This window comes from Triplophysa rosa, linkage group LG12 (genome assembly GCF_024868665.1).
Source record: "Triplophysa rosa linkage group LG12, Trosa_1v2, whole genome shotgun sequence".
NCBI classification, from domain to species: Eukaryota; Metazoa; Chordata; class Actinopteri; order Cypriniformes; family Nemacheilidae; genus Triplophysa; species Triplophysa rosa.
This window is the reverse complement of record NC_079901.1, coordinates 14,500,380-14,523,608: the sequence shown is the minus strand read 5'-3', so window position 1 is coordinate 14,523,608 and position 23,229 is coordinate 14,500,380. Positions and strand designations below refer to the sequence as shown.

General features: G+C 38.6%; 2 protein-coding genes across 4 annotated transcripts in view; one reads left to right on the top strand and one right to left on the bottom strand.

Annotated features, from left to right (window-relative positions):
• The first annotated feature begins 102 nt into the window (after positions 1 to 102).
• On the top strand, positions 103 to 9,998 carry blm (BLM RecQ like helicase). The gene is given in 21 exon segments (XM_057348042.1): positions 103 to 521; positions 605 to 1,356; positions 1,504 to 1,675; positions 1,802 to 1,902; positions 2,009 to 2,129; positions 2,312 to 2,988; positions 3,233 to 3,409; positions 3,515 to 3,633; positions 3,709 to 3,822; positions 3,907 to 4,005; positions 4,237 to 4,385; positions 4,662 to 4,768; positions 4,885 to 5,045; positions 5,256 to 5,451; positions 5,648 to 5,838; positions 6,133 to 6,277; positions 6,397 to 6,596; positions 6,977 to 7,172; positions 7,419 to 7,541; positions 9,221 to 9,422; positions 9,634 to 9,998. Coding segments are annotated over 21 exon segments (4,275 nt in total). The 5' UTR covers positions 103 to 429; the 3' UTR covers positions 9,815 to 9,998.
• A 246-nt stretch (positions 9,999 to 10,244) lies between these two features.
• The window catches only part of LOC130562791 (FERM domain-containing protein 5), an 86,664-nt gene continuing 73,679 nt past the window's right edge, over positions 10,245 to 23,229 (bottom strand). Inside the window, exons 10-13 of one of the 3 annotated variants that reach the window (XM_057348045.1) lie at positions 20,887 to 20,961; positions 19,527 to 19,595; positions 19,293 to 19,399; positions 10,245 to 14,523 (exon numbers count right to left, since the gene is read on the bottom strand). In XM_057348045.1, the coding sequence (XP_057204028.1) occupies positions 13,931 to 14,523; positions 19,293 to 19,399; positions 19,527 to 19,595; positions 20,887 to 20,961 (844 nt within the window). In that variant the 3' untranslated portion in view covers positions 10,245 to 13,930. The remainder of the gene's footprint in view (positions 14,524 to 19,292; positions 19,400 to 19,526; positions 19,596 to 20,886; positions 20,962 to 23,229) is intronic. The other 2 variants (XM_057348046.1, XM_057348043.1) reach the window with 2 other exon arrangements.

Here is a 23,229-nt window from a genome sequence, read left to right as displayed (position 1 = left end):
AAAAATATCTCGATAGAAAGGAACTAGCTAAAGGACAACGGAAATGACGTTTTTGTCAGTTCACCAATCGGAACGCAAGCTATGGTTAGGCGGTAAGCGCGAGCTTTCAACAATAACAACATGCGAACGGTGTGTTACTATTTTATGTGGTTTCACTGTATCATAACGTGCGCTTTTTGTTTACGTTGCCGGTAACTGGAAGTTAATTTCGCAACATTTAGCCTTTTTTAGGTTTTAAGGGTAAAACTTTGCGGCGTGAGTGTTATTTTGTTCTACAACGAAATGGACGTCAGATAAACGATGTAGTGTGCCGTTCATTCTCACGGAATTTGACTTGGTTGACCTAAGTGAATGTTTGGGTATGGGATTGGTTAAATGCCGTGGTCATGAATTTTTGAAAAGTGAGTATTAATTATTAAAACGCACACAATGCCGAGTCTACCGCAAAATAACCTGAAGGAGCAACTGGAGCGACACAATGCTGCACAAAACAAGCTGTCACTGCTTAAGCCGAAGCCTGGGTAAGGACATAACGTTACCCACTTTATAAACATGCCCAGAAGCGTCTGATGAGAGTCTAACCTCTCTTTCCATCTCTGTTTAGGAATTTTTGCTTCAAAAAGAAGTCTCCATCAGGAAACACCAAACCGGAGGTTCCTCAGAAGGTAACTGTTGAAAATGTGTTAACAAACAGGAGTGTCAATGTTCCACACAACTTTGAAGTAACAAAAACTCCTGTGACATTCTCAAAGAAGCCCGAGAAAGCTGCACCCAAAGTCAACTTCTTCACAGCTACCAGCAGACCAAAGGCAAGTACTGTGAACCCACTGGCCAACCCGTTTGCAGTGAGCAAACCCGTTCTTGTCCAGTCTACCATTAAGGCTATTCCTAAATCTGCCATCTTGCCTGTGGATTCCAAAAAAGACCGAACTGTGAGTGAACACAAGAGTGACAGCTTCCTTTCCGATACCATCAACGAATGGGATGACTTGGATGATTTTGAAACCCCGGTGAAGGAAAAAGTTGTATCGCCATGTGCATCTACGAAAAAAACAAGTGTATTGGAACAGAACACATCCCCAAATTCCTCTTGTACTAAGAAAGATGGCACTAGTTTAAATGGCAGTTCACTTGCTACAGGAACTACAGCTGCCCCAAAGGACTTCATGTCAGATGCTAATGGAATCGACACAGAAGCTCATTAGAGAGAACCAGAGGATTCGCCCATTAAAAAGACCAAAAAACGTAAGACTACAGTCCAGCAAAAGTCAATACTGAGTGACACAGAGGATGAAGAGATTATTGACTGCGACCTACCAGCTAAAAAGGAGGAAGAAGAGGCAAAGTGTGTGACAAGTTAGTAAACCTTGTATGCTTTCTCGTTTTATGAATTAGTTCATATTTAAAGTGGCAAAGAAAAGGTTTTAGATAAATAAAAATTACAGAGTATTTCTTTTCTTCGCAACTGTCCCTTTAATAAGTTGTGTTTTGAATGAATAACAGATCAGACAGCTGCTGCTGAGGAAGGTAAAAGGGCCGATACAAATGACATCATAGACATTGATGACACAGAGATGGATTACTTGTATGATAATTGTGAAGAATTTGATGATTTCATTCCACCATCACCTGTTCCTGTGGATACAAGTCCCCCAATTTCAGATAACGAAAGAAGGTAGCACACTTTCAGTGATGAATGATTTTTTACCACATATTTGCTGTTAACTGGTAAAGTGAAAAGTTTCTTTTTGATTGAACATTGATTGATGTTATATTTTATAGTTATATTGTCTTATTGTAGATTATCTGACGCTGTTACCAGTGCTGACAAAAAGGCATCACCTCCCAGATTTGCTTTAAACTTGGCAGGATCATCAGATGGACTTGCCAAAGAATCTAAAGGTATCATTCGTACCGTATTTGTGCTGTTTAAAGTTTATAGCATCACTCTTCATTTTGCTTCTCAACCGTTCGGATGATGATGTGCATTTATTTATTTGTGATTTAGGAACGGATGATGCTCTTTTCAGTATTATGGAATCTATTTGTTGTCTAGTGGACACCATTCCAGAACATGAGCTTATTGCTCTGACCTGTGGTTCAGAGTTATTACTTCAGAGAGCCCGCAGGTAAAGCAATAAAAGAGATGAGCAGAGTTATTACTTAGAAGGGGATTAATGATGCCAGGGCGAATGTTCCAGCATGCTTGTGTGATTTTTTTTTTTTTTACATGATCAGTGTTTAAAGTCATTATTGCGTTTTTGCTGTATACAGTAACTTAATTAATCCATGTCTTTTCTATTTACCACAGGAAAAGGATTCTTGCTAATGGTGCTTCATCTAAAACATCTCAGTCAGATAGAACAGCAACTCCACATAGTGTACTAAGCAGACAAAGTTTTGGTGTCACACCCTCTAGTCTGATGTCATTGGTGACACCGGGACAAAGTGCTAAAACAGGCTTTCAGTTTCGTAAGTCCATTGCCTCTGTCGTGTCTCTGGAAAATAACAGCGTATTTGAGGACTCTGACTGCATCTTTAATAGAGTTGAAACCCCTGGAGGTTCCTGGAATCCCAACAGCTTCTCAAAAACAGAAACTAGTCCGACCTTGAGAAAATTTGATTCAAAGTCAGATAAATTCTACTCGGGGCTGTCATTCAATGAATCAAACAATCAAACTACGGATGCAGAAAATATCGACCTATTCTTTTCTCCTAAAAGGCCGGTGGATTCTGAGAAAAAAGCTAAAACCAACACAACAAGAGCTAATGGCACAAATTCTCGAGCAGACACAGAGCCAGAAGATGACTTCCTTATCGATGACTTTGAAATCGATGACTTTGATGAGACTGATATCCCTGATTATTATGAGGAACCTAAAAATGTCCTGACATCACCATCAGTGCGGGAGGGAGTGGCTTCAAAACCCGTGGAGAAAAAGACAGTCATCACACCAACACAACAACCTACCAAACCTAAACAAATTGGTAAGTTTTAGTAATGTCTCTCACTCTTATCCTATAAAATGATCTGACTAGTACAAAGGTGGAAGACAGTATTTTCTTAAATGTGTATCTTAAGAAATAGTATTTTGTGTACTAAAGATTTTTGATTTCATGTTGTCTTTAACAACACGATGAACTGTTTGTTTTTGTTTCTGATTCATGTAATATCTTACCTTTTTAATAATGTTGGTATTAAAGAGCTTTCTTTGCACTTCTTGTTTTACAGAGCCCACATATAGAAACCCAGCTCATGATCGCTTCAGAGGCTTCTGCTTCCCTCATAGCCCAGAGATGATGAAGATCTTCCATAAGAAATTTGGGCTTCATCAGTTCCGATTCAATCAGCTGGAGGCCATTAATGCCGGTCTGTTAGGGGAGGACACGTTTGTACTTATGCCTACAGGTGCGTCATTGACACTGTTTTCTCCCTGTTGTCTTAAGCACACCTACAGTTTATGCACTGAATGTCTGCGTTTATAAATTATGTTATGTCTAAAATCCTCTACAGGTGGCGGTAAAAGTCTCTGCTATCAGCTCCCTGCTTGTATGTCTGCAGGAGTGACTGTAGTTATATCACCTCTACGGTCTCTCATTGTTGACCAGGTCCAAAAACTCACCACACTGGATGTGAGTCCCTCTTTCCACATGGTGAATATCTCTGCTTTTCATAACATGTGCTTATTGTCCCGTTTTATGTCTCAGATCTGTGCTACCAGTTTATCAGGAGACAAAAGTGATAGTCAGGCTGCAAGAATCTATATGCAGCTGTCTAGGAAAGATCCGACCATCAAACTTATTTATGCCACTCCTGAGAAGGTGGGTCCTTAAGCCATAAGACAGGTTCTTTCTAAGTATGCATGTACAACTTGATCAGTGTTAACTTTTTGTTATTGTCTGTAGGTATCTGCAAGTGGAAGGATGATTAGCGCCCTTCAGAATCTGTATGAAAGAGGTCTGCTGGCTCGCTTTGTCATTGATGAGGCCCATTGTGTCAGTCAGGTAAACTCTACACTGCCTCGAGCAGTTTTATATTAGATATTTTAAACTTTTATTAGCAGATTTTTTTCCTAATTGGTGTACAAAATGTAAGAAAAAAAACCATATGCCTGGTCCCAAATATATCCAATTTGTCAGTTTTTAAAGCATTAGTTTAGGAAAACCAAAATAATTGCTGTTTATATGAATGATGGCTTGAATAGAAGCACAATCAATTGTCCTTGTCTTTGACAGTGGGGTCATGACTTTAGGCCAGACTACAAGCGCTTACATGAGCTCAGACGGATGTTTCCCAAAGTTCCTATAATGGCTCTGACAGCCACTGCCACTCCTAGAGTCCAGAAGGACATTCTTAACCAGCTAGCAATGACTCGTCCTCAGGTGTAAGTCTTCCTGTCGGGCGATTTCTGATTCACTCGTCAATGTCTTTTTTTATTTACATTTGTTGTGTTCCCATTCATGTTTAAACTTTATTTTAAACTTTAATGCTTTTCAGAAAGTATGATAGAAATAAGATAACGGTTTTCATGTTTTGTAAATTTAGCATTCACACTTACAGCTATAGCTACTTAAATCTAATGTGCATGTGTGTTACATAGTTATATAAAGTTAAACATAGCATAATAGATATAAGTACAAAACTGGTCATGTTTCCACAGATTCACTATGAGCTTTAACAGGAACAACCTCAAATACTCTGTTTTGCCAAAAAAGCCCAAGAAGGTTGCTGAGGACTGCATTCAGTGGATCAAGAAATACTATCCACGTGAGTTTTGTCCAGATGTGATCAGGACATCAGCAGTGTGCACGTTTTCAGTTCATCGCTATCTGTAATCACAGCCTGATGAACTAATTGATGATATTGGCCATGTTTTTGTGTAGGTGACTCGGGCATTGTGTACTGCTTGTCTCGCAACGATTGTGACACTCTGGCGGACAGTCTACAGAGGGCTGGGATTGCAGCGCTGGCTTATCATGCTGGACTGAGTGACAGCGACAGGGAATATGTACAGAACAAATGGATCAACCAGGATGGCTGTGAGGTTAGGAACTTTATTGTTCAAACCAAAAGAAAAACACAATTTAACCTTGCAAAATGTGTTTCTGAAGTTTTGAATATAATTGTTGTTTACACATATTTAAGTTTTACATGATGTGTTTAGAGTGACTGGTTCTTTTTTTTTTGTAGAGAAAGATACATCTTAAACATCCAAATTTGTCATTGGCTTTTATCTTTGCTCTTGTATTGTTAGGTTATGTGTGCCACCATTGCGTTCGGCATGGGCATTGACAAGCCTGATGTGCGTTATGTGATTCATGCCAGTCTGCCTAAATCAATGGAGGGTTACTACCAGGAGTCAGGCAGAGCTGGTCGAGATGGAGAAATCTCCCACTGTGTGCTCTTTTACGCTTACAGCGATGTCATCCGCATCAAGAGACTCATTGCTAGTACGTACTCCATCTGTGCCAGCCATGATAAAGACATCAAATAAATATACTGACTTGTAAAATAACAACAATGTTTGAATCAGAACTCTTTATAAAGGCTTTGTGTAGAAATGAGACATTCTTCAGACACTGTTACACAGTCACGTTTAATATGTCTATGTAAGCGTGACCTACAAAATTTGTAATATAATTGCAGTGGATAAAGATGGAAACCAGCAATCCAAAGCCACCCACATCAACAACCTGCACAGTATGGTGCATTTCTGTGAGAATGTAGCTGAGTGCAGGAGGATCCAGCTGCTGGCATACTTTGGCGAGCACACGTTTAATACAAGCTTCTGTAAAGAGCACCCGGAGGTCATCTGTGACAATTGTGCCAAACCTAACGTAAGACGGTATCAAATGATTGCATGCTTCATAGTTTTGTAACTAGCATTGGCAGATCCTGCATTGTGTAAGAATGTTCCTAGGATTTGCACACTTTTTGTTGTTCATTGAACTGTAGTATTAAAGCCTTTTTAACCTTGCACGTTGTGCCTTTTACCATTTTTATTATATTTTATTGAAGAATATTTTTTTTCTATACACTAGCATTTCATGTTTTAAATATACTATACAATACCATACTCATATCGATATCAAATACGAATGCATAATTATCCTAATACTCACTTTTTTCAGAAATACAAATCAAGAAATGTCACAGAAGATGTGAAGAAGATTGTGAGGTTTGTCCAGGAGAACTGCGAGAAGGTCGGAAACAGATATGGCAAATCCGCCCAGCAGAACAGACTCACCCTGATCATGCTGGTTGACATATTTCTGGGTAAGAAGCCTAGCGGGATCTCGCTGTAATAAATGAAGTGTAAATATGCGTCACTTCATTCACTGCTTGAGATTTAATGCCTGTCAGGGTGACTGCTTAAGAGTATCTCTGTGTGTCAGGCTCTAAAACGGCTCGGATCCAGTCTGGAATGTTTGGGGTGGGATCAGCATATTCAAAGCACAATGCTGAGAGGCTTTTTAAGAGACTGGTGCTGGATAGTGTTCTGATGGAAGACTTGTTCATCAATAGGAACGGTCAGGCTGTGGCCTATATATCAGCAGGTCCTAAAGCCATGAACGTACTGAGTGGAAGCGTGCAGGTGAGAAAAAGGATTTTCAAAAGATGGTATCCGGCTGGGTCAGATATTTGCCAGGGTTTGATGTAACCGTGCCCCAGATATGGGGTATAAAAGGATATTTTTGTTAGGCCTACATATTATAATATCAATAACAATCTAGTGATTAGAGTTTATTATAAAGTTTTTGATTTTGAACGTTTTTGTTCAGGAGCTTGGTGTCATATTTTAGGAAACACTTCGTTATAAAAAGTCTGATAGGGCAAATATTGCTTCTTAATATAACGGTTAATGTTCCTGATATGCTATCATTGACTGTTGAACTTCTCATGTGTTACCGTGGTATTCTATTGAAATATAATCTGCAGTAAATGGGTAAGAGTATGAAGTATTGGCCTTTACAGGTTGAATTTATTGAGACTGAGAGTGCATCCAGCATCAGAAAACACAAAGCCTCTGTGATTGAGAGTGTCTCCAAGAGAGAAGAGATGGTGAAGAAGTGTCTGGAGGAACTTAATGATCTGTGCAAGAAACTCGGCAAAGTCTTTGGCATCCATTACTACAACATTTTCTCCACAGCCACACTCAAAAAGATTGCAGGTTGGTAAAGGTTCTGTTAAAAAAAATTGTTGTAGTTTCAAATGAATTGATTGCATAAGAATATTACTTGTCTAAAATCTTGTTAGTTAATGAAATATACAGATTGAATTGTACTTGTATGTAATGCGTTTTACGTGATGCATGACTGTGAAGAAATGCTGTTTTAGGCAGGAGTATTTAATTGCTTTCTTTTTGCATAGCTCTTTGTGCTCTGTGTTTAGTGTATTGTGATGTGTTTCTGTGTAGAGACCCTTTCAGCTGATCCAGAGGTTCTACTGCACATTGATGGTGTGACTGAAGATAAACTGGAGAAATATGGAGCTGAGTTTATTGAACTGCTGCAGAAGTACTCTGAGTGGCAGCTGCCTGGTGAGACTCTTACAAAACAATATTCATCAATCATCTTTGTATGGATCAAGTCCTTAAAATGGAGCATAACCTGATGTTCCATTGAAAGTTTTTGGACTTTGATCTGGTTGTAACATTAGGCATTGGTAAAGAAATGAATGGTAATGAATGTATTCTTGCAATGTATAAATGCAAAATCTCAAGCAAAAATTAATTTGATGATACAAATGTCTTGAGGTATGTGAAACTTAACATGTCCCAGTCCCAAAGACAATTTATATTTGACCTCCACAGAAAAATATCAACGACTACTTCTCTAGCCCGCCCACTGGTTCTCGCATGACAGTACTGAAGTAACTCAAGTTGCGCGTAACCAGATAGAGCGAGCAAGCAATAAACATGCCGTTAAAGATCGCAAAATATTGTGCAGTCAGTGCCTGGTTGTGGAAGCACACAGTCGCTGCATAACCTTCCTTCGGATTCCGACATTAGTAATGCGTGGTTGACGTTTATTTTTAAAGAAGTTCCAGCTCATGTGGGTAAAACATTACCATGGATTCCTTTGTGAAGCAGGCACAGGTTGACGCTGGATTTGCGTAGAGACTAAAGTTAAAAAGCTGTGCTGTGCCGTCAATATTGGATCCGATAGGAATGGCGCAGCAATCTTATGCGAGTACAACATTTTTGTACTATGCGTCACTATTGCTTTGTTAGAGATCGCCTGATAGCCCTATTCGTATGGGATTAGTATTATCTGGGGACCTCTAGTCATTTGTAATAATTGCAGAGTTTGTCTGTGATCTTGATCCCGTGCGAATCGGCCATGTCTGTAATTTGTAAAGTAAAAATTCCCCCACAAATTACCTACCATATTTTGACGAACACCAAGGTCCTATGAGAATATTAGTCCTGTGCGAATCGGCATCTCTGTGATTTGGTGGGCTCATATATAATTTTTCAAGGTTTTATCCACCGTTTGCGAATAATGGAGACTGTTTTGAATTGTTTCGGTATTATTTCGGGTGCTGGCCTGCTGGGTCATATCCATAAATTACCGGGAGTCTCCAGTTTGTTTATTTATCATGGAAACATTTAAGACCCGCGATCGCGGTGATCTTCTGTCCGGTTCACGTTCACGGGTCTCAAATGCTGACACGTACGGATATCATTAAACACCATACAACTATAGGCTATACAAACTATACGCTAAGCCTTGCCATCACATCCGGGAAATAAGTCAGTAAATTTGAGTAAAATCACAGGCTTCACTTATCCCGTGCGAATGTGCCACACGAAATACAGATGTGGGGAGGTAATTTCTAAGTCACACGAGGTCCCCAGATAATACTTATCCCGTGCGAATAGGGCGAATGTGTGTAACGTTACGTCTCTAACCAAATTCACAGAAGGCTCCAACTAAGTTTACTACGCAAACTGCTATCCAATCATAGCAGTGGGCGTTTACTTCCAAGTCTTCAATGCTGCACGCCCATTAAAACCGAGCGTTTGTCGAGCCGGCCTCAAAACCTGGGTAGAAAATATATATTACTTATTGATTTTGATGTTTTTGAATGTAAAAACCACGCGAACGTCATAAGTAGACCTCATACAACAGTATAAAACAATAAACAAGCCCAGTTCATGACACCTTTAAAATTCATTGAAATGAAGTACTTGATGTTCTCACACTCCCTATGCAGCTGAGGAGCAGTGTGAGAGCTCTGGATGGATCGACACAACACAAGGCCATCAGAATGATGAAGAAGATGATGACGGCGAGGGTGACGGCACATCATCTTATTTCAGAAAAACCTCTGGACGAGGACAGAAAAGAAAGCAAGCATCTTACTCTAGAAAACCCAAAAGGAGGAAATCCACTAACCAGAATTCCTCCTCCAAAGGGTCAGTGTTTTTTTATTGCTAAAACTTGTATTTGTTTATTATTTCTAATCATTTATTATTATTACTATTATTATTAGAGGTGTGCAGGTCTCACTTCAAGTCATTTTAAAATGGAGAAACTGTATTTATTGTATAAGTATATTAAATGCTTTGATACACTTAGGTTTATTTGTGCTTTGACCATGAATCCTGTTTTCTTCCCTTGATGTAGCGGATACAGCAATAACTGGTCTTCATCAAGAGGGGGATATAGAGGTGGGAGTCGCAGTGCAGGCATAGGTTCCAGACCAGCTCCAGCAGCACAAGCAGGAAAGAGACCCGGCTTCATGGCTTTGCCCACCCCACAGACTGCTGCTCGCCCATTCCTGAAACCATCATTCTCTCATTTTTAGTAAGCAGTGGAGTATTACCACCAAATGTGTCAAAATACTTTGTAAACATGTACTTCTTGTAAACAAACATTTAAAATACTTTTTTTAATTAATACATTTTTTGCGGTTTATATGTAAATTCTTTAGTTTAATTTGACATTTGTACAGAATAAATGTTTTATTTTAAATTTTACTGTTGTGTGCAAATCAGTACTTTAAAAAAAAAACTACAGCATAAAGGTTCATCTGTAAGAGGTCAGTATAATATGTAATATGCTTTGGGTTGTAACTTCTAATGAAATGCTGCAGTAAATCAGGTGCCCTGCATTTGCCATTACTGGATATGAATTTGTAAGTTCAACACTGATCTGAAAAGGGGAAGGGGGTGCATTTCTAGAAAAGCATCACTTTTTATCACTTTGAGGTATAAACCACAAGATATCTCAACTTCTTTTAAATGTTTATTTCAGGTTTGAATATTTCCATGGCACCAGTTACAAGGGACTATCAGTGAAACAATTTATTAAACCACTTTGCATGGAAGGTTTCCTACAGTACAAAGATGATTTTGGAATGAATCTGACTTAACAGGAACTGCATTTGGCACATAAATCACGTATATATTCGACTGTTTATATACTAGGAACTAAACAGCAACTTTCAGTCCCATACAGAAAAAATGCAGAGTACAGAAAAGAACGCCCACAGACATGCCTATGCATAGACAAATGTGCATGTATATGCATAGCTGTCGAGGGGACTGTAGGTGACACAAGCACAGTACAGAAAATGAAGCGCGTTGCCACATTGTTCTGTATTGACTGTTAGTGCCACAGTGGATCTGAGCGTAAAGGTTTAGATGAGGTTTCACTGTATAATTAGGTAATTTGTATGCAAGCACAAAATAAGTAATTCATTCCAATGATAAACTGTAAGTCCCTGGGTGTTGAAGATTTATGAGAAAATATATATCAGTTATTAATCCAGATCTGAAAGGTCAAGCAGCAGCAGTCTATTGTGTCACAACGAGAACGAGTCATTCTAGAACATTTCAACCTGTCTGTCATTAGTAAGCATGTATCATTTATGAACCTGTTGGAGAGCACTGATGTTTTCATCAACAGCTGTTAGCCCACACTACCAACTGTTAAACAATAAAAACCATCATCTTGTACATTTGAGCTGGATCATTTGATGCTGTTAAGACTGCTGTATATCCAGTGAAGTTCTTTTATATGCATTTTGTTACTCCTGAATGTCTACGTGTCAGTTGATATGTGGCAGGTGTTCAACTGCGCATCAATGCAGATCCTGTTACGCTAAATAGCTCAGCACTAAAGAAGCATAAGAAAATTACAAAGGTTACAGAGACCTTGTAAAATAACGCAACCCATTTAGCTGGCAATTGCCCTTTAAAGGACCAGTGCATTTATCTCAGTCAAACCATAGCGAATAGTACAAGTAAACTGTCTAGAGACGAGTAGAAGGAAGAAGCTCACGAGGACAGAAGCAGTGATTGCCCTTGATTTACAGCTGAAGGGAGCGTGTGCTTTCAGCTCCTCGCATTCAAGCGCGAGGAGAAGCAGTCAATTCCAGCACAAGTTGAAACAGGAAAAGCACTGATAACAATGAGTATAAAATGTAGTAAATTTTGGAAAGAATCATCATATAAAATGAGCTGATCACAATTTTGTAGCTTTAACTCGAATGAAATGTATTCATTCCTTGCTCCGTAGAAAACATCAGGTAACTGGAATTGCTTCGCAACAGCACAAAAACCATCAAAAAAACATCCACATGATTCTAGAAATCAACAGGTTATTGCTTGATGAATGGCACTGCCATGCAGGACTGACCACTGAGGCTACATAATGCTGTCAATGGGTAAACTCTCATCAGATCTTTTACAAAACGGCCATTTCATTGTTTATTATGAATTTAAGTTTGATTCTATGAATCAATAATACCCATCACACAAGTAGCCATCAGAGCAACATTATCATGTACCGCAAAAACATCTCCATATTCAGGTTCTACAAATTATAAATAAACTTGCGTCATCCAGACGCTGTTAATAATTTGGCACATTAGATGTTAAAAATGCATGCATGGATATTTCTCAAGGTAAGAGACGTGCAGAACTCAAATGGCCGTCTATCTTCTCTTGAACTACTCCTGACCCGAGTTTTGTTCAAAGGTTTCTCTCTACTACAGAGGTTCATGCATCTCGTGTTTGTTGTAACAGGTTTTCCCTCAGCTCCTGTAGTTGGTGGAAGACAGCATTTCTATGAAATTGTTATCAAGGCGCATGACCGACTGCAACCACATTACCTGGTAGATTAATAGTGTTGTATGGGCTAAACAAAACTATTTGTGAATCACACCTCGATCACTGTTGATTGCGGAACGATCAACAATATCGTCCTTTCAAAATCTTAACTAGACAAGTGCAGTGTCCCAGTTCTGATCTAATTAAGACCGTGTTTCTTTTCATTATTTTCAGTTAACTTTATTTTACTCTTCTCCATGCAAACAAATGCATCTGTAGCATTTCAGAGGGTCAGATATAAATCGTATTAGGAGAAAATATATTCTCTGTTAACCTGACACTGGAAAATAGCCAAATTTCTCTCTTCAAATAAATAAACAAACACCATAGACTTATTAAGACATGGTGTACGAAAGACTAATTCTGGTCTTTAATACATATTGCCAATAACATTAATTGTAAAAATATGTGCGCAAACACACAGTCTTTTGGTTAAACTGTGTATAAAGCAATTAATATCGTTTGTATGCATGGTCTTTACCAATACACAAAGCACAGGAGCATTTTAGTTATCTCATTGCTGGTTACGTCGACGTTTGGAAATGGGTCGTGGATCTGAATATAAATCTTTCTCGTGTCTCTCTGGACAGAAACGGCATAAACTCTAGATCTCATCTGAAACACAGAGCTAAAAAAGGTATAATTTAATCTTCAATAACAAAATAACATTTCAGTTCTGTTAAAATATACATGGAAAACTGTCGATATATTAGGAAACTAACTACTTTTGTACAAAAAGTACAGCATTGTTATTGTAATTAAGAATAATCATAGCATGATATCAACAGAGTACAAACTTAAGAGCAAGGCTGATATGGAATAAAAAAAATATTTCTTTTATACAATGGGACATCTTTCTGTTTAGAAAGACTCGGGATGACAAGAAATAAAGAAAAACAAATGCACATTCTCAGAAATAAAAAGAAACTGATGCACTTCTTCTTAAACAATATTGCACATCTAGCTATACTGGAACTATGGGTGCTAGTTGCTTTAAGTCAGCGATAAAAAATTCTTTAACAGACACTAGTGGGTCACATGACAAAACACAATTGATATCAATTGTTTTGGATCCAATAGAAAGAACCTTTCAAAATGTTTTCTACTTCACAAATTCCTACCACCTAAACACAATTATATTCCTATAACGTATGACACCCTAAAATCAAGCCACCAAATACAAAACTCAAAGGTATCCATTTTTATTATTCAATAACATTGCTTCCAATCTTTCCCCAAGTCTCACTTCTGAAATAACTTGCACATTCTAACATGACATATAACCCTCTGCACATCTGATCATCACTGTTGTAAATTATAGCAGCCTTTAAAAACAAGAGTTACATGACTGATGGATGTGAAGTATGCGTAATCTCTCAGAAAAGCAGTGGTTTTCCACATTTCCACTCGTTTCCAACCTGCCACACTTTGCCATTTAAGGAACCATATAATTCAGTCCGTTCAATTGGATTTCACTTATTTTTCTTTTTTCTCTTTTTTTGTAAAAATAAAATACCTTAAATGACCTGAAATTCCAAAAAAAGAAAAAAACCCAATGAAAACGGTTTTCTGTCTTTGTAAAAAAAAAAGGTGAAAAACAATCGGGCAAAAAGGACACTGGGGTAGAATAAACTGAAAGTGGAGGAGAACGGGAGCTGTTGTGGCCTGCTGCTCCACCGCACATCAGCAGACGCATCATGAATAAAGCTGGATTCATGGGACAGGTCGATGCCCTCCATCTCGCTCCACGTGTTTAGCGTCATCTCGACCCCAACAAGGGAGGCTTTACGAGCGTTAGCCCCTCACTTTCACTTGTTAATGAGCAGCCCGCCCACCCAGCGGAGCTTGCAGGCAAACCACCGTCTGAGGGGACAAAAGTATTCGTAATGGAACTGCTCAAACTCGGGGGTCTGGCGGATATCACGTAAAAATGCAATATCAAGGTCGGACTCTGTGAGGATGATGAGGAGGAGGAGCAAGACAAAGAGGAGTCCAATGGTCACAAGGAGCAGACGGAGTACACTTAAGACAAACTTATTCACCTGTTCCGCCTCGCTCAGCGCGACCTCCCCGCCTAAGCTCTGCGCGGGGCCTTTCGCCCTACTGTCCACGCTGAAATCTGCCACGTCGCCCGCGGTGGGCGTTCCCGCCTCCGACTCCTTTTCCTCTTCTATGCTGCAGGGGGCGCCGTTGTTCTGACGCGAGATGGGCAGATCCATGCTGTGCTCCGCCACCGGTGTGGGCAGCACGCTGTTGGAAGGACTGTAGGTCTCGTCTGATATGACTGCTGTGCCATCGCCAGGATCCGTCGCCTGGCTGCGGGAACGCGACATGAAGCAGTCGCTGTGAGACACGGAGCGCACAGGGGTGGAGTGGGCACTGTCCCGCAATGATTCCAAACCTTGAGAGCGGAAAGAGAATATAAAATGTGTAAAATGATATAGGAATGAAGTAAATAACGCCAATATCTAGTATTATATATAAGTATTATAAAAGTGTCACACAGGTGACGGACCCAGCCGCCGACCCACACAAACACTGAATCACTGAAGCTGTGATGTCATGGGCTCAGAACACAGCACACCAGAGCGTCAATGTGAAAAGACATTTCCCAGCTTGTTTGCTCTGATAAACACTGTACTTTGTGACAGCAAGCCCCCACGTGTCTCCTCACTAAAGCAATAGAAAGGCAAAGAGCCGACCTGATGAAGTGTTGAAACACTTAGCATGCAATCAATTATATGGACTATAGGCCTCACTGCTCGATATTTATGTGCTGTACACGTGAAGCTGAAGTACTGGGTGTTTTATTCCCTTTCATTCCGTGGAAAGCTATTATCCTGCACAAAAGAGTAATTCATAAGAAATCTTAAGATATTTTTTTTTTAAAGCGATGTTAAATAACCGAGGATGTATGAATTACTAGCTGTTTTTGAAATGAGTTCATTAGTGTTTGGTCTCAAGATACTAACTTAAATGGGATCTCAGGTAGAAATAAAACCAGGGCTGTCGAATCGTTTAATCATGATTAATTGATTCTAAAATAATTGTTGTGATTATATAATATATATTAAATATACAGCTGTAAATGTTTAAGAAATGTGACCCTGGACCCACAAAACCGGTCATAAGTAGCACGGGTATATTTGTAGCAATAGCCAACAATACATTGTATGGGTCAAAATGCTTAAAATCAGTAGGATATTAAGTAAAGATCATGTTGCATGATATTTTTCATATTTTGTGGATTGATTATTAACAAAATGGCCGGAAACACGGCTACAAACTTCACTCGCCGCTGCCCGCTCTTTGGGAATTACCCACTCAAGTTTGTTATCTATGTAAAGCTTAGAATTTCTGCTTTCCACAATGTCATTACAGGGGTAAGCCAATAAAGAGTGTTAAAACAAATATGTTTCTTCTTAGCAACGGCTTACAGCGCCTCTGATTAACCACTTTTTCATTTTTATTTTTTGCACCATCAGATTCCAGATTTTCAAATAGTTGTATCTCGAATATTGTCCTATCCTAACAAACCATACATCAATGGAAAGCTTATATAGATAATGTATAAATCTTTAATTTATAAAACGTACCCATATGGAATGGTCTTGTGGTCCAGGATTACAAACATGTGTAATATACATTTATATTTATACATAATATAAATTATTTTTAATTATACATTTATATACAGTATATTTATGTCAATGTTCATTATACAGTATGTATGTGTGTGCATTTATATATACAAATATAAATATACACAACTCACACACATACAGTATACAAACAGAAACATTTATTTGGAATCACGACAGCACTACACAAGAGAATTGTAGTTCAGCAGTTACATTACATTACATTAAACTCTGATTCTATAGGATCCATGTTGTTTTATTTATTTTAAATCTTATTAGCCATAGCCTAAACGTTTTAAGAGGATTGACCACAGTAAGCAGCAACTAAGTAAATTATGCAAATAAAATCCATGTAGTTTAATTTTTGCACACTCTTTCCTTTAGGATCCCAAAGTCAGCTCGGCAGAGGAACAGATGAGCTTTTGCTGAGCGCTAGATTCTTGAGCGTGTCATTGCAGATATGTTACATCTGTATTCTGACGTGAAGGGATTAGGATTTCATCTCTTCACTATGTGACATTTCTTTGCTCAACCGAATGTTTTTCATTCACACTTTTAAAGAACTCTTCTGAAGATTAAAATGGATACATGAAAGGCCTTCTGCTTAGATGCTCAAAACTACAGAAAACGGCCCATTTATCTGGGAATAAAGACCACAGAAATTTTACTTGGATCATAAGCAAGGAGATTGCTGGAAAATGTTTGAAAACCCCTTTGAATCTACCTGTATTTCTGCATTTATTGTGCATAATTTACACATACTTTAATAACACAAAAAAACTTCACAGTTTAAACTATCACATGTCAAAGCTAAGTGTGTTAACCCAAACAATAATATTCTTTTTAGCCGTGTCATTTGACCCCTTTAATATACAGACAGATCTACAGAGTTCTTAACCTGGAGCTTCATGTTCCAACCGAGACTGTGAATAGTTAAACAATTTATTGACACGTTCAATTTTATACATGTTAGTAATAGAAGCTAATTGTTTTAATTGCACAAATAATGTAAATCACTAACACTGAAGTAATTCCAATAAATGATTGTCTTTTCTTCAAACAGCTTTAGCATTGACTTTAAGAACAACCAGCGGTGACACTAGTGATTTCAATATCTTACCTCTCGTAACAAAACACATTCCTGAAACATATTTACAGTAAAACCTAATAAACCAAAAACAACCTAATAAACAAAAGGCAAGCTTTTACTGCCCACGATCTCAGACAAAAAACTTGAAATCAATACATTTCCATTTCAACCTATTACAAGCCCCCCCATAAAAGCTTATGCCAACAAGTAAGACATCATTGCTACTTGAGCTCTATCAAGCACATATCAAGTAATACATGCCACCCCTCACACATCAAACACACACATTAGACTTTACCTAAAGGTGTGCTGGCCCTGCCATACGGTGTCGAGCTCATAGGCAACGGTGATGCCCGCAGCTGATCCTGCGGCCCGGTGAGGGCCGGGTAAAGGGGCAGCACGCCGAGGGCCTTACCCAGCATACGAGGCCCCAGACTCAACACCCGAACCTTCACATCCCGATAACAGTGGTTGATCATCCGCAGGTGAACGTTCACCCGCGTGCTGATGCGGATCAGGCACTTCACCATGTTCGTATCCGGCAAGCAACTGTCTGGCGTAACTCTTCAGAGAACGTATGAACAATTCCAGTCCCTCTCACCCTGTTTCCACCATGAGCTGCTGGGTAAAGGCTTGACTGTGCTGGCAAAGGTAACTGAAAGCACACGGCCGAATAGGAAGCCAAAACAGCGACTAACTCTTCCTCGGCCTGGCTGGCGTGGCCTCGCACCTCCCCCCTCCCTCAACCATTGACTTAAATGGAGAGGAAGGCCTTGACTATTTTCAGAGTAGGGTATTAATACTCCTTCAAGAAACACAGTCAGCACATGTAGGATAGTTGAGTTTAATGTGGGTGGAGAAGACAGAACTCTTCGTCTGGAGATTATCTTGAGTTTACAGTTACAGCGTGACTTTCTTTTTTAACGGAACACGAAGGAGAGAATTCAGAAAATTCGCTTTTGTGTCAAAGTGAACAAAACACAAAGCTATTGTATGGCCTCAGAAGACTTGTAGATTTGGCTTTTAAGATACTTTTGTGGCACTTTTTAAAGCTCTAAAGCAGTGGTTCTCAAACTTTTTCGTTGTAAGGCCCCTTTTGTGTAGAGTGCATTGCTTTGCGGCCCCCCAAATAAAGACTTATAATCTTAAATTTAACATTTTTATTTAAACAAAAACATATTCGGTTATACAATGCTGAAACATCAATTCTTTTGTCTGGTGGTCTTATTTTTCTGATGTTTGATTGCATAAAATCTATGATCAATTTCTATATTTGTGACCCTGGACAACAAAACCAGTCTTATGGGTCAATTTTTCAAAATTGAGATTTTTACATAATCTGAAAGCTGAATAAATAAGCTTTCTATTGATGTATGAGTTGTTAGAATATGACAATATCTGGCTCAGATACAACCGTTTAAAACTCAAAAAAATCAAAATATTGAGAAAATCGCCTTTGAAGTTGTTAATCAGGGGCACTGTGGCAGGCCATCCACTCACAAAAATAAAGTTTTTATATATTTAAGGTAGGAAATTTACAAAATATCTTCATGGAACATGATCTTTATTTAATATCCTAATGATTTTTGGCATAAAAGAAAAATCGATAATTTTAATTTTGACCCACACAATGTATTTTTGTCTTTTACTAAAAATGTTCCCGTGCTACTTAAGACTGGTTTTGTGATCCAGGGTCACATTTCATAAAATGCCACAAAATCTGTGGCCCCCTGGATCCATCTCGGGCCCCCCCCCCCCAGGGGCCACGGCCCCCAGTTTGAAAACTACTGCTCTAAAGTGAGTCTTATTCATTTTAATTATATGAAAAACAGCAACCGGTCTTTCGATTTTCTCCCTTTGAAGTTCAATAGGTGAAAGATGATCAACAGAAAGGACGTGTACTGTCTCTTTAACAGTGAGCATCGCTCTGTTACGATGCTAGTTTAACAGCCAAGCTCAGCAGATGAGAAATCAAGTAAAAGAGGCTGGCAGAGGGACACCAGTTACCGATGGGTGGGCACAGGGTGGCACAGCTGGTGCCAGGGAGCAGTATATAGTACTGACTATACACAGCTGGCACAGAAATAGAGAGTTATGACTGACAGGGACACCTGCACCCCCATTGCCATAACTGAGGACCTCAAATTACTGCCTGCGCTACACGTGTGTATACGAAACAATTAATACGTCAGCAAAGTTACGGCTTAGAATAGCTTTAAATAACTTTTTGTTGTTTTGAGATGGTTTTATAATAAACATCGGCCACTTTTATGAGTCTATATTGGCTCCTTACCCATAATATTTTGGATGTTATGAGAAAGCGTACAATGCTTTGCTTTGACATTTAAAGTTATTATTATGGTTTTGGAAGTTGCAGTATTTCATTGGTTTCAGTGTACAGAGCTGAACTCTGGTTAATGGCTTGAACTGGATTCTCACCTTCCATGATGGATATATGCACGGCTCTCCGGCGGGTGCGCGGTACACTGCTCAGCCGCGGCCCATGAGTGATGGATGGACAGCTTCTGCTGGGCACCAGGCCAGCCCTGTGAACACATACACGTACACCCTGACTGTTAACATCACATCTCATATCTGCAGGCATCAGGTAGACATTCAAAACAAAGACTCACGACTATAGGCAATTATACAATAGTGTCTACTCATGCCAACCTGTGTATTTCTGGAGGTTCCCGTTTAATTTTTGCACTCTGCTCCATTACCTCTTTGGCAACTCTTCCACTAAATTAAACAAAAAAAACAAATTGGGGATTTACAATCTACAAAAACAAATAGAAAGCCAGTTCAAAGTTTGCAATACCATACAAAAATGAGCAAGTTAATTTTATTAAGTATACTTGAAGTGGTAGTTCACCCAAAAATAACAATTCTGTCATCATTTATTCACAATTACGTATGTAGTTTAAAACCTGTACATGACTATTGTATGAGGAACACAATAGAAGATATTTTGAGAAATGTGGTTTTGTGTCCATACATTGGAAGTCAACGGGGACTAATGTTGTTCGTTACCAACATTCTTTATCTTCTTTATCTTTAATCTTCTTTTGTGTTCTGCAGAAGACAGAAAGTCATACAGGTTTGAAACCACATGAGAGTGAGTAAATGATGAAGTAAGCATATTAATATTAAAGTACTAGTATGACGCTTGTAGTACTTTTATTAATTTAGTTTATAAAAATCGTGTTAATATTTTTTTATCTTTTTAAGTGAACTTAATTCATTCTATTTATATGTTATTTCTGCATTTTATATTACCATGTTCCTATTTAGGCATTTACGTACGGATATTTTAAGCATAAAAAAGCACACAAAAATAGAATGAAAGTATAACAGCACAACTTTTTTGTAAGGGATAATAATGGCATATGGTTTTTTAGTAAAAAAACAATTCCCCACCCTACACGGTGGAGGTCCCTCTGTGGCCAGAAACCCGCTAAAAAACAGCTTTATTTATCAAAGTCACACATCTAAACAACTCAAGATGTTCTTGGTAACATCCTCTGGCATTTTCGGTGATAAACCCTGGTCCCTGCAACAATGAGTCCATGAAGCTAAAGAATTAGATTAACCTTATTGAGTTCTCTCTCTTAAGTCAATCGCTGTCTCTCGGTCTGTGACTGAATCACTTCCCAACTAAAGCTCTCCTCCAATGGACTCCATGGAATCCTGTCTGTCTCACTCGGAGTGAGGAAATAACTGTTATTAATTTCCTAATTGTGGGTTTAAGTCCTGTGAGCCCACTATAATAATTGATCGTGCTGTTTGTTTAATTGCCCCAATGGCTCCACTCATCTGCTACAATTGCCATTATTAAGTAATGCTTGTGTCTAAAAGGTGGCCTGTCTGCAGCAGATTTTGGTGCATTGGCTCTGAAGCAGTCCGCTCAATGTGACCGTGAGGAAAGTAGGTTGTTTTTGGGGCAGGGGGTCTGTCCCGCTGTGAGAGGACCCTGAGGCAGTGACGGTCCATCTGCAGTGTACCTGTGCTATGACTGTCTGTCCAAACTTACCTGTAGCGAAAACGACTGCCCTTGAAGAACAGATTGCTGCTGGACACCGTACGGACCTGGCTCGACTTTTCCAACCTGAGAGAAGCAGTAAGGAATAGTACATTTAGAAAAACCACAGAATGTGCACAGCAGACATACAAATGTCCAGAGGTTGTTTGTACAATTTTCGCTTTTAATGCAGACTCAGGTTAGAATAAAACATGACGTGTATGGTACAAAATGGGTAAAACACTAAACTTTTAAGGTATTTATTGGACAAAATTATTTGGAAAAAGCAAACTACAGCATATCAGGGAATATGTTTTTTTAAATATACAAAAAATGCAAAGAAAGCATAGAGGAAATAAAGCATACAATAACAAAAATCGTATCAGTTGTTTACATATGTTGATCAGTAATATTTATAGAAATTCTCATGGGCCTTGACTCACTATTCACTATTCCTAATCCGTATGTTAGTGATGATGAAGGAGTTCACATAACACATATGCGTTCAAACGTAAAAACTATTAAGGTTCCTTTGTCAATTATGCTGTTGATACTGTATGTTTATGAGTCTTTGCGCGTGACTGTTTTACTCAAACGTGAAAACATATGTTTTTTTTATTTGCACTTTTATATTTTAGCACATTTAAAATAGTAGTCACATTTTGCCTAGAATTTGCAGAAATGTTTTCTTGTCATTTTATCAAGCAACTTTTTGAGGTCTCACTCTAAGATGCTTTTTAAACAATAAAGCGATAGTCCATCCAAAAATAAAAATTCTGTCATGATTTACTCATCCTCAAGTTGTTCCAAATCTGTATCAATTTCTTCGTTCTGCTGAACCCAAAGAAAGATATTTGGATAAATGTTAGCGACTGAGAATTCTGGGGCACTATTGACGACCATACTAGAAAAAATATATTGAATTTTTTTGTTCTATTAAATACACAAAAAAAGATATTTTAAATAATTTAGGAAAACAAACAGTTCTGGGTGCCTTTAACTACCATTTTTTGACTACCCCAGAAATCTCAGTTCAGGGCTCTAGACTGCGACCAAAATGCTCGCAAATGCGATCGTTTTTTTATAATGCGCAAGGAAAAATTTCACAGGGTCGCATTGGTGCGAGTGCGTAAAACGAATTTTTGCCCCACCAAAGATTTATTTAACATTTAATGTGATTTATGCGTGGTGAATGATGCGCTTGTGATAAGTGCAGGAACGAGTGAGCAGAGAGCTCGTCCACTCCCTCTGTTTCCAAACTAAAGTGTGTGTTCGACTTCATTCGGTGTTGGGCAGACCGAACGGCATAAAAGCACTACGGGACAAAGCTCTCCATGTGCTTTTAAACACTCTCACAGAACATTGATGCCATATTCCGATCGTTCTGCGCAGCGCGTAATGAAGTCGAACACATCGGTTTCGGAACTGTCTCTCTCCTTCACACGTTAATCAAACGCAAGGTCGGAAGTCATAATCAATCACGTGGCGCATTTTGAGAATAATTTTACCTGAATTACAGCTGGGTGTGAATGTGCTCAAATTAAAACATGTTGCCTTTTCTTCCCTGACAAGTGTTCCGCACATGCAGCTGACATAAAGGAAAAATTCTATCCAATGAAGTGTTTTCCTTGTTAACTTTTATGTTTTGCGATTTCCTAACAGCTGTAAATAACAAACAGCGCATCAATTTCCGCTAATGTCCGATTCGCAACGTGATGACTCATTTGAACCGATTCATTTTGTTGAAACAACTCATATGTCAAACACTGAACTCACGAGACTCACTGTCTGAACCCATCAAATCAGTCACTCAAAACACCTCAGAACACAAGCGGGCTTAGGCCATTTAACAAGAGTGGTTTGTAAGACTTATTATTAAAAGTTTGTTTATGACAATGTGTAGTAATAAAGTACATACTGTATATAGTAATTTAGTTCTGAGTTACTTTTGAGTTTTGAGCTACAGTAGCTAATTTAATTCAATTTGATGTGGTAAAAAATAAAGAAGGCCAGTGGCAAAAATACAGCTTTTTGCAAAGAGGGCAATAAAGGGGGATTGAGTCAGGTTATATTTGTGTCAGATCATTTCATAGCAAATATATCACTTGAATATAAAACTAAATAATTACAACTGTATAAAATAACAAATACAAAGTTTCTTTGCATTTATTGGGCTCGCAAGTGTAAAAGTGCTAATATGAAGTGGTCTATATCCAAATATTTCAAAAGACAGAGTGACAAATTAACAGCACGATTCATCAACTGAGGTCATTATGATTACCATAAAAAGGGTGCGACCAAATTGTAAGTTGGTGCGACCAACTGAGAAAGTGGGTCGCACCACTGGGAAAAATG